General features: G+C 38.2%; 1 protein-coding gene across 1 annotated transcript; it reads left to right on the top strand.

The window, feature by feature from the left end:
* The first annotated feature begins 2,801 nt into the window (after positions 1 to 2,801).
* Positions 2,802 to 14,732, top strand: SLC35G1 (solute carrier family 35 member G1). The gene is made up of 3 exons (XM_020964175.2): positions 2,802 to 3,056; positions 7,719 to 7,899; positions 11,424 to 14,732. The coding sequence occupies exons 1-3, from the start codon at positions 2,855 to 2,857 to the stop codon at positions 12,175 to 12,177; spliced, it is 1,137 nt and encodes a 378-aa protein (XP_020819834.1). The 5' UTR covers positions 2,802 to 2,854; the 3' UTR covers positions 12,178 to 14,732.
* Positions 14,733 to 16,423: the final 1,691 nt, after the last annotated feature.

The raw sequence follows: 16,423 nt of genomic DNA, 5'->3' as shown, positions 1-16,423 counted from the left end.
GTAATCTTAATTTCCACCCCTTCATTTTCCGAATGAGGAGAGAGAAACAGAGATAATGTGACCTGTCAAAGGTCACACAACTATTAGTACTAGATCTGTAATTCCAGTGTCTTTGGACTCTGAACCTAGCACTTTTCCCACTGTATCTTCATGCTTCCTATATAGATCATTATTGGTAATAGTCTCCAACCAACTTACATTCATGCTGGATTTTTACCTTTCCCTCTGGATTACTTAGAAAACTTGATTCTTCTGACATTAGGCGGTCTAGCAGACAGATTGATTACCTGGAGTCAGGAAGTCTTATTTGTCACTTTTTCAATTGTGTCCAACTCTTTATGATTCCTTTTGAGATTTTCTTGACAAAGATATTGGAGTGGTTTTCCATTTCCTTCTCCAGCTCATTTCACAGATAAGGTTATGTGACTTGCCCATGGTCACACAGCTAGTAAGTGTCTGAAGCCAGATCTGAACTCAGGTTTTCCTGACTCAGACTCAGCACTCTTCAGACACTTAACTAGCTCTGTGACTCTGAGCAAGTCATTTAACTACGATATGCCTCAGTTTCCCCTTCTGTGAAATGGGAATAATAATAGCATTTACCTCTCAGGGTTGTTGTGAGGATCAAATGAGACGTTTGTAAAGCATCTCGCAGATCTTAGAGCATATAAATGCTATTATTATTGTCTTGATGTTCTCCGGAGGGATTTTCTTATAGATATGAGAAAGCAGACATGTTATATCTTTAATTTCTTCCTTTTTTGGTATGTTTAATGATATCAGTTGTGATATTTTCCATTTTTTTGGACTCTTTCCCTCTTTTAGATATAATGAATCCAGATTTGAATACATCTAAAAGTGTGTGGACTTAATTCAACCCAATTCAACAAATATTTGTGATGTGCCTATTATACACAAGGCACTGCTAAATTTTGGAGATGCAAAGAAAACACAGATAAATAGTATAGGGTAGATCAATCTGGAGACCCTTGATCAGTAGTGTCTCCCTGATTCACTTGCTGAAAGGGGAGGGTTTGAGACTTTTGAATGGACATTTGCATAAGTCAGATTCAAGAATTGAAAATGTGGATTTACCCAAACAATAGACTTGCCCCCTGGGCATGTGGTTTCTCCTTTTGCTCACTGATCTGGGTAAATGGGAGAGACTGAGAGTTGTTTCACCAAGCAGGGGCGGGGAGCTTACCTTGGACAGTTTCTAGGAAAAATATTTACCTTTCTTTTCCCTTGAACCTCTTGGAGAGTACAAGACCTAGGGGAAGAAGAATTTTCTTTCCCTTTCCCACCACCATCTTCCATAGGCAGCAGAGCCTTGCAACAGAGAAGCACATGATAACATTCACTGCAGTAGGGTCCAGTGGCATAGTTGAGTCCAGTGGAGTTGATGAGAGGAGTTGAGAAGCTGCTGGGGGGGGGGTCATGCTTGGGAGATGATGAGTCTGAGGCCTGGTCCCAGAGTATAGGTCCTGGTTCTTCCCCAAGTAACAGTACTCTAAAGCCAGGATTTCAGCTAAGCCTGAAAGCTCCAGGCAGTGGAGAACTACAGCCCAGTGCAGGAGCAAGCCCAGAGGTATGGCTGACTTCAGGAAAAGCAACAAGATTTGGACAATCTCCAACAAAGTTTGGAGAAGACAGAGAAAACATTAGGGCCAAGTATATGCAGTTTCACTTGTGAACCTATGGGTCTCCTATATTTCCAGTCAATAAGCATTTATTAAGAACTTACTATGTTTCAGGCTTAGCTGGTGGCACAATAGAGAGAACAGCTAAGTGGAACAGTGGATAGAGCACTGGGCTTAGAATCAGGAAGACTTGTGTTCATGAGTTCAAATCCTGCCTCAGACACTTACCAGCTGTGTGACTTTGGGGATGTCACTTAAACCTGTTTGCCTCAGTTTCCTCATCTGGAAAAGGAAATGGCAAACCACTCTAGTATCTTTGCCAAGAAAACCCCAAAAAAGGGTCATGAAGAGTCAGACAGTCTGAAAACGACTAAAGAACAACAATGTTTCCAGGCACTGGGCCAATTGCTGAGGGATACAAAGAAAGACAAAAACAGTTTCTCTCAAGGAACTTACAATCTGGAGGAGAGAGGAAGACAGCGTAGTAATGTACAAACAAAATATGCACGGGGTAAATTGGAGATTATCAGTAGAGGAAAGGCACTAGCACTAATGGGGACCTGGAAAGGCTCCCTGTTTGAAGGCAGGTTTTTAGCTAGGACTTGAAGGAAGCCAGGAGAGAGGAATGAAGAGAGCGAGAAAGTATTGCAGGCATGGTGAACGTCTGATGAAAATGCCGTGTCTGGAAATGGAATGTTTTGTGTGACATGTATTTGCGGGGGAGTTTGCTACTATGACATTTCAGTGAATATCTTTGAAATCAGCTCATGGTGTTCTCTGGCTGATTCTCCAATGGTAAACATAGAGGTGCGGACTCTTGCGCTATAGCGCTTAGGAAGGCTCATGCACAGAGTACTTTCAATCTGCAGTAATGGGATGGGGGTATTCACCAGCCCTTGCTAGTTGAGGAGTGCTCTACACACCACATGCACGAGTCGCATAAATTCACAGGCTTGAGCTCTGGACTTAGTTTGTAACTACCAGGCGGTTCCCAGGGCCCCAGGAGACCGCGAGGGCGACGGAGCCCGGTGGCCTAGGACCTTGCGGGGAAGCCCCTTCCCCGGGAGGCCCGGGGAAGCCTCTCGCAGGCGGGGGGGCGGGGAGGAGAGAGGGGTGCTAGGGGTGGCCGCGCGCATGCGCCGCTCCGGAGGCTGCCGGAAGAGCCGGGGCTGCGGGGCGGGCGGTCGCCAGTGCCGGCCGGCCTGGGCAGCAGGATGGGCGGCGGGGGCGCTGTGACGGCCGAGCCGCAGGAGCCCGAGCTCTTGGAGCCGGCGCTACAGGCTCCGGAGGAGGAGTCCCTGCAGCTGAGCGGCCGCCCGGAGGAGGAGGCGGCAGCGGCGGCGGCAGTGGACCCGGCCGCTTCGCAGATCGCAGCTGGCGGTTGCTGCCTTTTCGCGGTCCCAAACGAAAACCCCGGTGAGTGCGGCAGGCTGTCCCCGAGGTCCCGCTGCCGACGCCCGCGGCCCGGAGGGAGGCTGGGGCTGCCGGCGAGACTCCGACGGAGCATCTCTAACCCCCGCAGGAAGGGTGCGGAGCCTGGCAGGGCTGTGCCCCTCTGGGGACCCTCCCCCCGAGGAGCAGTAGTCTAGGCAGGCGGTCGCCAGGAGATAGCCCTGGCGAGAGCGCGCGCGGGCGCCCCACGCCTGAACTTGAACTTGACCAAGTGCGGTCAAGTGCGTTGCGGCAGCGCGTCGCAGAGCCCGTTCTCCCCCTGCGCGTCTGGCTCGGGGAGCCCCCGGCCCCGGGGAGCGGTGGGTCTCGGCAGAAATGGAGCGGGGGGAAAATGCAGTTCTGTTAGTTCGAGGTGAACGCCAAAATGTTGCTTGCTTCTCAGACCCCTGCCCCATATTTAGAAAACATCCCATCTCCAAAATTAGTTTCAGTTAAGTTGAACAGCATGGATGGAGCACCCACCGCATAGCAGATTAGGCTAGAAGTATACAAAGTAGAAAAAAGTCTATAGAATGTATGGGATTGGGCAGTGGTAAAAGTATAGACAGTGTTAACAAATTCTTTATAGAATGTACAGAATTAGATTGAAAAGCCCTTTACATGTAGTATGCACGGTGGAAAGGCGCGTGTGCTGGGAGCAGATCCGAGTTTTTGTCCTACCGACTCATTTTGTGACCTTCAGTCAACTCACTTCCCTGCTCAGGCGTTGGTTTTCTCATCTATAAAATGGGCAGGTTAGAATAAATACTTGCTGGTTGGTACAGTAAGTGCCCCCCAGCTCCTGTTACGGTCCATAATCCTGTCACTCCATTAACTTAAGGTGGGGTGTGTGGTTCAGGGTGTGTCTCTTCCTTCAACTCTTTGCAACTGACTAGTTATAGCATCTTAATCTACCTAACAATTGACTGTTGTAGTATAATGCTGAGTGGGTTATTTTCCACACATAAAATTATTTATGATATTTATTGCTGGCAATTCCTTAATAACTCCATCGTTTTCTCTACCGTGGCATAAAGCACATAATTGCTTATTCTGTGAAATAATGTGGTAAGATTTATCTTTTTGGAAGATAATAATGATCGTTCTTCATTTCAGAAAGGATTACTATATTGCCAAATGACTGAAGCTAAATAATCATGTTAAAATACAAGGTGCACCTCCACCTTTCTTCCCTTCCCTTTGGTGGAGGTTCAAGGTCCACAGGCATTACAAAACATTGCACGGGTTTTTGAACTTTTTCAATGTATCTATCCATCAAGTGTACTGATTTTTTTTTCCTCCTTAAAAAAAAATGCAGTTTGTGATATGTGATTGCTTTCTGAGAGGAGGTAGGGAAGGAAGGTGGGGATAACTATGATGATGTAAAAAACAGAAGACAGGATGAAAACTTTAAAAATAGAGGGTGTCCCAGAAAGCCTTAGTGTAGTTTTTAAGCATTAATAGCTTAAAACTTCACCAAAACTTTTGGGACACCCTTTGCTTAGGGTTTCAGTAGCCATTTTTAATAAACAACATTTAGTAGGTTTATTGCAACTAGTCAGGTTGAAGCAATTGAGGCTTTTTGGTTGAAACAAAGTCATTTTGGAAAATAAACCTTAAAAAGTAAGATTAAATGCCATTACAGGTTGTTTCTTCTCTCCATTTCTTTCTCACATATGGCCAACTTCTGTTATCTCCCCAAATCTTTTTTAAAAAGTTTTATCTTAAAAAATGGATAACCTAATGTTCTTTAAGTTCTTTGTAAACTTGAGCATTATAATAATAGCTGAAATTTATAATAGAGTGCTTTGGCTTAACTTCACTACATGGCTTTTATTATTTGGCTTCAAGCATTGTTCTAGAGGAATGTTCTCTCCTATTCAAGAAAAACACAGAAATACTTTACAAGGCCAAATACTACTTTAGGTGATCTCCATCACTGCTTCCCTCTGTTATTGCCAGTAATTGAAATGTGAATGTAGTTTGGCAAGGTCTAATCAGTCCAGGTTGTTCATTCCCATTCTACTTGATATGCTCAGGGCCTTCCAGAACTTTTTCTAGACCATCTTTATAGACATTTTGCAAATTCAGTTTATTATTGTTATTAATCAAATGCCTACCATATGGAAAATACTCTATTCAGTGCTAAAGGAGATATAGAAGTACTTGGGGTTCCAGTCTTTGAGTTTACAATCTAATAGGGAAGAAGATGAGCCACTCCATCAGTCTTTGTCTCATTCAGCTTTTCCAAAACCTAGCACTCTTCAAAGGCCCAGTTCAGGTACTTCCACTTCCATGAAGTTTTCTCTGATCATTCTAGTTTCCAGAAGTCTCTCCCCATTGAACTGTGTATCACTTGTTTGGAACTTGGATGCCTTGTGACATCTCTTGTATTGCCTTCCATGTTACTTGATTCCAAATGTTCTCTAGTTGTTTAATGTGCCTATATCTTATCTTCCCAGCCAGATTTGAGCAGTTTCAGAGGGCAGTGATAATTTCGTAACGGGCTTATTAGTGTCTATCAGTTTAAATATGATTGAACCCCATCCACTACCTCTATATAACCAATCCCACCCACCCACTCCCCACTTGACTTCTCATGGCCTTGTTCCACTTGTCCTAATTATGAATTGTATTATATTATTTGTATGTGTATTATATTTGTGTGTGTGATTAGAGCCAAAATATACAATTTAAATTAAAAGAACTTCTTATGCAATTAAACTATTTCTTGAAGAAAATGTAATAAAACTAGGCATTAGTGACTGTAACCATGGAATTACAGAAAAAGGGAAGTATTTCTATCTTAGGGTTTTTGGGGGGTTTTTTCTTTTTCTTTTCCCTGTTCTAATCCAGGAGTTCAGGCTCCATGAATGTTTTTCTTTAAAAAAGAATCTATTTTTTTTGGACTTGAAGTATGAAATTTCAAAAATGTAATTTCTAAGTCCCAACCACAACTGAGGTATGTATTTCACACCAGTTAATTTGCAACAGTCTTTAAGTTTCATTCTTCTGAGATGAAATATGTCTAGTTTTTGTTTTCATACAGAATATAAACTAGGGGGCTTGGGCATACGTTAATGACTGCTACCTACAAATTACTTTGCAGCCAAATTTATGCACACAGGTGTTTATATAGTGAGGAAACCCATTCTTAAATACAAATGATAAATTTTTAGAAATGTCCTTGGAAAATCTGCTTCCATAATTATACTTACGTTCCAGGCTGTGAATTACCTCACTCATAAAAAAAAGAAAGAAAGAAATGGTCCTCAAAAGTTGAAATGTACATGAAAGCTCTTTGGTATTTAGAGTTGTAAAGTGACTTACACATTTATAGAAATAGGGCAGCTGTTTGTTGTTTTTAACAGGGTACTAGCAACATCCTTAAGCAGTAGTGTTTAGTGGCTAACTCTGTACATTCATGTTTTGAAAATTATAATTCTAGTTTGCAAAGTTTACCATGTGGTTGGCTTTCCACCTTACTTAGGGATCTGAGGATTGTATGAAATTGTTGTTTCTTACATAACTATGAAGTTCATCAAGGCAGCTGCACTTGAAAATCTAAATGGTTTTATTGTTAGTTGTTTAAAAAGTCTTAAAAGTTTGTGGTACTTTATGTTCTGTCTTATCCCAGGCTGAATTTACTTGTGCTACAAATTATACTACCACCAGGCAGAAGACACTTGCCTATTGCTAGTATCCCCCACCCCTTTTATAGGAATATAAAGAGATATAGACATTTATGGTTTAGTTTAAAGCTCGTATGATCAGCAAGGAAGCCAAAAATCCTGAAGTCATAGATTTAGAATAGATTTAGTCAGGAATCTGAGTCTGGTCCAACGTCATCATTTTATAGATGAGGAAACCAAGACACATACCGCAGGTAGAAAGTAGCAGAGAAAGGATTTGAACCCAGGTTTTCTGACTTCAAATCCAGTGTGCCTCATATAAATTTCAGATAATAAAAGGCAAATCTCATTTAAATAAAAATGAAATAGTTATGTACTTTTGTGAAAGGCATTATAATTGGCTCTCTGGAAATTACAAAGAAGTATAGAATTATCCTTCTGTTCTCTAGGTGTTTACTGTCTACTGGGGGGATAAGACCTGGACACATGAAAAGCTAAATTTAACATTTCAAGATAATTGTAGAAAGGATGTCCATTTATTAGCTAATGCTGCCTCCTAGTGTTGCTAAAGTGATTCCCTGCCTTGCATGGAGTGCTTTTATGACATACATTTTCGTTTTAACCCATAGTAGTTAGAGAATACTTCTTGCATTTGAGAGGCTGTAAATACATGTTTTTAGAGGGGCCAATGAAATTTTCCCCTACCTTGTTGCCAAAATATTTTTCAGGGGTTTTCCTGTCATCTTGGCAAGGAGTGTCCTGGTTTTATGACATAGACAATGTGAGGAGTGAATGGAATTTCTGTATTTTTTTTTAAATGGCTGTGTACAAATATCAGACATAGGGAAAAAATTGATGCTTGGGATAGTGAGTGAATGGCTTAACAGGTAAAGTTTGTGAACTCATTCACCTTTGGAATACTATGACATTTCCTCCAAATTTCTAACTGAAATAACCATTTTTAATAGAAGTATTTATGAAAACAAAAACTAATTGGAATTTAATCTTTTTTCAGAAGCTAAGAAGAAAGTTACCTGCCCTGGACTTGGCTTGTTTTATACATTATTGTCTGCCTTCTTTTTCTCAGTGGCCTCTTTGTTAGTAAAAAAAATACAAGATATCCATTCTGCAGAAATTAGTGCATTTCGATGTGTGTTCCAAATGTTATTTGTTCTTCCTTCCTTAATATATGAAAAGTAAGTATGACTCTTTTTTTTTTAACAATCATCTATTTATTTTGTGATTTTTTTTAAATTTATAATTTATTTTTAGTTTTCAACATTCACTTCCATAAGCTTTTGAGTTTTAAATTTTCTCCCCCTGTCTTCCCCCCATCCTCCCCAAGATGGCATGCAATCTGATATAGGCTCTACATATACATTCCTATTAAACATATTTTCACATTAGTCATGTTGTAAAGAAGAATTAGAACCAGTAGGAAGAACCACCAGAAAGAGGAAATAAAACAAAACAAAAGCCCAAAAGAGCAAATAGTATGCTTCAGTCTGCATTCAAACATCCTTTCTCTGGATGTGTCTTAGATCCTTGCATTGCTGAGAAGAGCTAAGTCTATCAAAGTTAATCATCACACAATATGTCTGTTACTGTGTACAATGTTTTCCTGGTTCTGCTCACTTCACTCAGCATCAGTCCATACAAGTCTTTCCAGGTTTTTCTGAAGTCTGCCTGCTCATCATTTCTTATAGCACAATAGTATTCCACAGCCATTCCCCAATTGATAGTCATCCCCTCAATTTCCAATTCTTTGCCACCACAGAAAGAGCTGCTAAAAATATTTTTGTACATGTGGGTCCTTTTCCCATTTTTATGATCTCTCTGGAATATAGCCCTAGAAGTGCTATTGCTGGGTATGCACAATTTTATAGTCCTTTGGGCATAGTTCCAAATTGCTCTCCAAAATGGTTGCATCAGTTCATAATTCCACCAACAATGCATTAGTGTTCCAATTTTCCCACATCTTCTCCAACATTTGTCTTTTTCCTGTTTTGTCATGTTGACCAACCTGATAGGTATGATGTGGAACCTCAGGGTTGTTTTGATTTGCATTTCTTTAATCAATAGTGATTTAGAGCATTTTTTCATATGATTATAAATAGCTTTAAATTTTTTTATCTGAAAACTGCCTGTTCATATCCTTTGACCATTTATCAATTGGGGAATGACTTGTATTCTTACAAATTTGACTTAGTTCTCTATATATTCTAGAAATCAGGCCCTTATCAGAGACACTGGTTATAAGTATTACTTCTTACTGTAAAATGAGAGACTTAATAATTTTTCATAATTGTCAAACCTAAAATTTGTCTTTTTGTCTATAGAATATTCATTGACCCTATTAACATTGATCAATAATCTTTTTGTCAATGTTCCTATTCATTACCAACTTTCACTGTGTCTTATACCAATAGAATATATCTGCCTGTAGGAGGTTTCCCACCCCAATTTCCATATAAAGTAAAAGGAAATGTAGTACAAACTTTTTATTTTCTTACCCCCATAAAGTGGGGAAAGGGAAAGGGGTTACAAACAAAGGAATGGGAAAAGGGAACAAACATTTTAAGGGCCTACTATGAGCCAGGCACTGTGTTAAGTACTTTACAATTATTATCTCATTTGATTTTCACAATAACCTTATAAGGTAGGTGTGATCGTTATCTTCATTTTACAGTTGAGGAAATTGAGGCAGACAGAATTAAGTAACTTGTCCATAATTAGTAAATGTCTGAGGCTGGATTTGAACTCGTGTCTTCTTGACCCCAGACCTAGCACTCTGTCCACTGTACCACCTAGCTGCCTCATAAGAAACATACCTGCAAACATTTTGAAATGATGATATGTTCCTGAGTTATGGCTTCATTCATTCTTACACACACCTGCACTGCCACCAATTATTTTTCTTTTTTTGATATGGTATATTGTTATCACCAGTAGGCTTTTCTAAGCAGCAGATGTTTCATTTTATTATTCTAATTATTAAATAATATAACAATGTAATATTAGTAGAATAGACTATTATAATGGTATACTATGGAATATTATATATACTAGAATGATATTATTCTGTATGATACAACAATATTTTACATGTAGAACATACAAAAGTATTAAATTAACAGATCATGTGATGCTTACATGGGGAAGAGAGAAGCTAGTCAGTATTGACTTCTCTTTCCCTACCAATTTGCTCTTACACCTCTCCTCCACTCTCTCCTTCTGCCTTCCCTATGTTAGACTCTAGGCCTCTAAATCGCACCAGAGTGCTATTAGGGGAAAGGCAAACAATGAGCTGGAATTCTTTGGATTGTTTTGGGAGCAAGGATGTTTAACTTTCAGATTGGAACTAGAAAGAAAATCCCAAATGTAATTTCAATTTTCAATTTCTTGATATTTTTTCAATTACTTAAAAATTTCAATTATATTTCAATTGCTTAAAAATACTTCCCCTCTCACAAACACACATTCAGAGAATCCTGCATTATATACAGGACCTGAGAAGTCAATTCAGTCATCTTCCTACACCATGAAGTGATTTTCTGTATAATACTTTATTGTCTGACCAGTGGTTGTCTAGCCTCACTGTTACACAAGACAGTCATCCATTTTTTAGATTGTTTAGGACAGTCACTTAAAATGGTCTTTCATGCCAGACATTAAGAAATTAGTAAAAGAAATATGTAGATCTAGATTCTAGTTAACTTCATCACTCAGTGGCATATAAAAATTGTGGGTCAATGTTTTAGTGAATAGGAATGAAAATCTAAAAAATAGGGGTTTCCCAAAAGTCTTAGTGCAATTTTAAGCTAAGCTACTAAAGCTTAAAACTGCACTAAGACTTTTGGGACACTTTGTATTTTAGAGATGATAGCCAACTAAGAATGTGATAAGCATTGGGTGTTAGTGAAGGTAGGGTCTGTGCAACTATATTTATTATGTCAATATTATATTAGGCTTTCTTTTCAGTTTCTTTAAAGGCACAATCTAATCCTTTTAACTGGTCATGTATGTCATTAAGATTTTGCTAAGAATGCCTCTTATGATGTGCACTTCTCCCCGTGCTAACTCCAGATATTCATAGATAATGCACTCTCAAATCTAGACTTTTAGAAGGGTATCTAGCTCTAACACCAATCATCAGCACTTTATCCTATAATTACTTGTCTGTTCATATGTTCATCTGTTTAATCTGTTAATCTCAATAACATCAGTCAGTCAATAAATATTTATTAAGTGTACTCTGGATACCAAAAGAGGCAAAAGGCAACCCCTACCCTTAAGGATTTTACAATCTAACATCAGCTCTTTGAAGGCAGTGATTATCTTTTGTATTTGTGTCCTCGGGGTACACAGTAGGCATGTAATAAATGCTTGCTTGTTTGATATATCAGCATCTTTGTTGATTGTGATGATTGTAGTCAATCTTTAACTCTTTTATATTGTATAAAGTTTTCCAAACAATGTAGTTGGACTTAAAGTCAACAGCAGGTCAGGTGATTCTGGCCAAAACATTTTAATTCTTCTTTTCCACTTTATATCTCATATTTTCTGTAGTATTAGCCTCTCTTGTAGAGCATATCCTCCCTAGACACACACCAGCTAACAGTACACGTTACTCATTAGTGAGTTTCCTTTACAGAGTAGCTGAAATTTACAAGTCAATACTAAGTTAATGTAACATGCTTTTCTTTATTTTAATTTGCAGAACGGGGTTTTTGGGACCAAAAGGCAAACGAATTTTCCTTGTCCTCAGGGGAATCTTTGGTTCCACAGCAATGATCCTTCTCTACTATGCTTTCCAGTTAATGCCCATCGCTGATGCCACTGTTATCACATTTACTACTCCAGTTTTCACTTCACTATTTGCTTGGATATATCTCAAGGAAAAATACAGTGTTTGGGATCTTTTCTTCACTATCTTTGCAATTGCTGGTGTGATACTTATTGCAAGACCTCCTTTTTTGTTTGGCTACAGCACAGCAGGGCTGGAAGAAAATCATTCCTATCACCTCAGAGGAGCATTAGCAGCTATATGTGGTGCAATGTTTGCTGCTCTGACTCTTGTTATACTAAGAAAGGTGGGAAAATCTGTGCACCATCTGCTGAGTATTTGGTATTATGTAGTGATTGGACTATTAGAATCTATCATTGTACTCATTGTAGTGGGCGACTGGCGTCTACCTCATTGTGGTATAGATAGGCTGTTTTTGCTACTAATAGGACTTTTTGGATTGGGGGGGCAGATATTTCTCACTAAAGCACTTCAGGTAGAAAAAGCAGGGCCTGTGGCCATAATGAGAACGATGGATATAGTCTTTGCTTTCCTACTTCAGATTATTTTCCTTAATAAAATACCAACTTGGTGGACAGTGAGTGGTGCCCTTTGTGTGGTAGCTAGCAGCTCTGGAGCTGCCATTCACAAATGGTACCAGAATTCTCAAGTAAGACATCAGTGCTAAGATAAACTTGTCAGGTAGAACTTCATCCCAATAACACAGAAAATTTTAAGTGTATTTTTATTAACTGGTCATATAGTTTTTGAGTTTAATAACAGAAGTATAATTTTTGAAAACAGCATATGTGCTTTTAGTAGTTTTAAATAACTTGGCTAGTTTGCTCTCCCTGATATTATGAATTTTATCAAAAGAAAAAAATTTGATTCAAGTTTTTTTTTGCATGACTGGAACAAAAAAAGTACATGTATAATGCTTTTAAAAAAAAAGAAATGTATTGTCTTTATTGTGAGCACCTGAGTAGGAGAGGTAATTAAGGATATTTTGAGCAACATGAGGGCCAAATTAGCATTATATTAATTAAGTGAATAAATATTTGCATTTATAAATTTTAGCATAGCAAACAGAAACTTTAAATAGAAGTCTCAATTTTTTTAAATAGTGCAAATCCATTTTTTTTAGACCAAAGCCTAGATCTATAAAGTGCCTTTCCATGCTAATACTAGAATTTGACAGGCAAAAGCTTCACATTTTTTTAAAAGGCAAAAAATCCTTCAGTCAAATTTGGCCAAATGTTTAAGTAGCCACATTAATTACACCTACAGCCTACAATTTTAATTTTTCTATGTCATTATGTATAACTGCATTCAAATTTTGATGTTTATGGTCTCTCAGTTTTTCAAATCATAAAGGGGCAAAATGTGGAATATTTTAGCTACATTTACTTGGCTTCCTCCCAAGAAAAGGTAGTTTTCTATAAATCTGTTCTAGATATTTAAAGCAATACCAAGTGGAAATCTCTCAGGATTCTAGGTAACTTTTTAAAATCATTTTTTATAATAATCTCTAAACCAAAAACATGGCTTAAAGAACTTTGGTGTACTTTTAAAGCCAACTTTTCTAAGCAACATTAGTCATCTTAATTTGTGAGAGTAGACTTTTTTTCCAATGGAATTGGAATGTGGTTCCTTATTTTTTTAATGTCAAAACTTGTCATTATCTTCATGACAGCTTGAATGGAAAAAATATTTCACTGCACATAAAAATGATGGATAAAATAATTGCTGGTATATTACTGTATGTTGTATGTGTATTAAGTCCATTTACATTAAATGGCAATGGCGTTTTTAATAAAACATTTCATATGTAGCATTCTGTCAAGCCAGAATTTACCATGCCTTCAAGTGGAAGAAACTGTAATATCCAGAAGACCATTTGGTAGTTTACTTGTTAAGTAACTTAGTGTGAGATGATTGGATTTGAAAGATCTGGTTTTCAATTCTGGCTTTTGCTGCTCATAATTTTTGAGCCCTGGCTAGGTCACTTACCACTGGGCTTTCCGTTTCCTCCCATGTAGAAATTCTGGCTCTAAATCTTACAAAAGTAGTGTGACCTCTGTGTTGGTCCTAAGCACCTCTCTAATGAGTATATGATGACATTTAACTCCCTCACTAGCCCAAGCTGACTTTCCTGTTGGCGTAACCCTTGAGCCTCTGAGTTGGAACAATGCAACTTCTTTTCCATTTTCTGGTCATTTATTCTGAAGGTGCAGGGATTTGAGGTCCCATGCCTTTATGAGATTGTATTTTCCTTTCTGGAAATAATCATGAGAATGCATTTTTTTTTCTCTCAGTCCTTCCTGACTGAAGAATTGCACATGAAGATTAAACAGAGATTAATTTTTGCCTGTATAACTAACTTGGCCCATACGTGGTATGTTAATTGAAACGTTTGCAAAAACATAAGTTCCTAACTGTCTCTGAAGTCATGTTAGAACTGGGATTTCAGAAATTATCAAATCTAGGAATTCTCAGAGTATGATCTGGGGACCCCCTGGGCATCCTGAGACCCTTTCAGGGGGTCTATAGGTCAAAACTAATTTCATCGAAATACTAAGATGTTTTAATTTATGATATGATAAATGTCAATAGATAGAACTCTCATAAAAGTTCCTTGGGGGTCCTCAGTAATTTTTAAGAGTCTGAAAGAGTCCTGAGACTCAAAAGTTTGAGAACCCACTGACGTACCATTCTACTTCTAACCCTTATTCCCCATCCCTTCACATATCCAGAGAAAGGACTTGACTTGCCCCCTAGGTCTTTTTACCTATTATATTTACCTCTTCCAGTAGCATGATGAAGCAAGGTAAGTAAACTACTCTATACTCTACCCAAAGGTGAATTAAGCCTCATAGGGAACACACTGGTAAACATCTTATCCTATGCAGCATCCCCTAGGATCCTGAAAGTTAAGTCACTTTGAATTTGCACATGTGACTTTACACAGGTTGATTTTATCAGTGTAATTTAATCACTAGGAGACCATGATGAAAGGTTACTGCCTCTCCAGAATTTTGCTTCAGTCCTCCAACCTTGGAACTCTGAAGAACTTACTTTATAGCAATGTGATTTTTTTAAAGGACTTATAATGTTTAAAATATGCAAAGGATTGTATGTTGTAAGGCTATTTTTGGCATATGTATTTTGCAAAGATTGTTACTATTTCTTGAAAAAATATTTTAAGATGTTTTTATTTCATAAACACTAATAAAAATAATCATTAAGAATAAGCATACTTTCTTTTTCATGAAATAACAAATGGCTGATTTTTTAACCATAAATCCCAAGTGGAAAATAGTTGATTAATCAATCCTAGGATACATTTCTTGTTCTTTTTCCTTCCGAGCGTACTTGAGTATTTCTATGATTTCCTCAATGTGGTTTGTAAGTTTTGTAACCAGTCAGTTACTTGGAGATTGATCTTGGCTATTTGCCATGGCTGGAATGATTCATCACCTCAACAACAAGCAGATTCTGGAGCTAAGCCAGTGCTCAGACCTGTACAAGTTTGTAGTTTGTTGGCTTAACCTCTAAGAACCTAGGATTTTACTCCACAACAAAGGAAGGGCTCTGAGTAGAATATTGGTCAAGGATTTCTAAGCATAGATGAAATCAAACTTTAAATGGGCATATATTGCACATTTCTGAACAAACTATCTCAGAAAACAATGAAATGATTTTCTATTTCCATGCAAACTTAACATCAGTTCAAAGGTCTAACACAGGGGCAGCTAGGTGGTGCAGTGGATAGAGCATTGGCCCTGAAGTCAGGAGGACCTGAGTTCAAATGTGGCCTCAAACCAATCACTTGACACTTACTAGCTGTGTGACCCTGGGGCAAGTCACTTAACCCCAATTGCCTAAAAAGGAAAAAAAAAAAGGACTAGCACATAAAAAATTATTATCACTAAAACTTTTTCTTGCTATAAAAATGAATTTCATTCAATATATGATAAAGTGCTATGAGCCTGATTAAGAGAGGAGCTTGAAAATTATTTTTAAATTTTCCAAAAATTACTGTTTACTCAGTTTCCCCATACTGGGTTTATTCACTTCCTTTCCCAAATTTGAGATAATACTGAAATTATTTTAAAAAATAATTTAGAGGTAGTAATTATCCAAATAGTTTTCCCCAGAAGATAGCTGCTTTTTCAAGAAGCAGTATCTGACATAATAATGATAATAATAATCTGATCAGGACAGCTTGGGGAAGAAAAAAAAACTTTTGAATGGGGTATGAATTTTTTTGCTAAAGAGGAGCTGTTTTGGTAAATTCATCCGTTCTGTTTCAATAATCATTTTCAATCTATTGGCTTTCAAATAGCTATCTTTATCACTGTCCTTTCTCACCAGCTCTAACCTTCCATCTACTGTCTGTTGCGCTGGCTTGCAGCACCCCAGATATAATATCGCTTACAATGTAGGTTACCTATAGCCTGCTCAGATTTTAAGTTTGTAGTTGACTTTTGATGACCTGGGAAACACAGCCATGAGTCATTCCCTCCCTTTTCCACTACTGCCTAGTCTCATAAGGACACTTTTGTGTTGGTTTCCCTGGGAGAAATGCAGCAACAGGAGGAATGTACCAGGTGGCTCCCTCATTGTACTTGGCTAGAGGGAACAGCAACTGCCTATTGGACCACAAGATCTCCCATTGTGCTGTAGTGAAGGATGCCTGGCCAAACATCTCCTCAACTCTAGGTTATTCTAAAAACTTTCCCAAAATTTCAGAGTTGGAAGATAGACATTAATGATTGATTTGATGTCAAGTTAAAAGTCTCCAATGGAGTGCCCCAGGGATCTGTTCTTGGACCTATGCCATTTTTACCTATAACTTGGATAAAGACTTAGAAGGCATGCTTATCAAATTTACAAATGATACAAGTCTGGGAGAAAGGTGGTATCTAGTCCAA

The sequence above is a fragment of the Phascolarctos cinereus genome, unplaced genomic scaffold (assembly GCF_003287225.1).
Source record: "Phascolarctos cinereus isolate Bilbo 61053 unplaced genomic scaffold, phaCin_HiC Scaffold_3;HRSCAF=262, whole genome shotgun sequence".
In the NCBI taxonomy this organism is placed as follows: domain Eukaryota; kingdom Metazoa; phylum Chordata; class Mammalia; order Diprotodontia; family Phascolarctidae; genus Phascolarctos; species Phascolarctos cinereus.
Note: the sequence above shows the minus strand (reverse complement) of the source record. Positions and strands in the feature narration are given on the sequence as shown.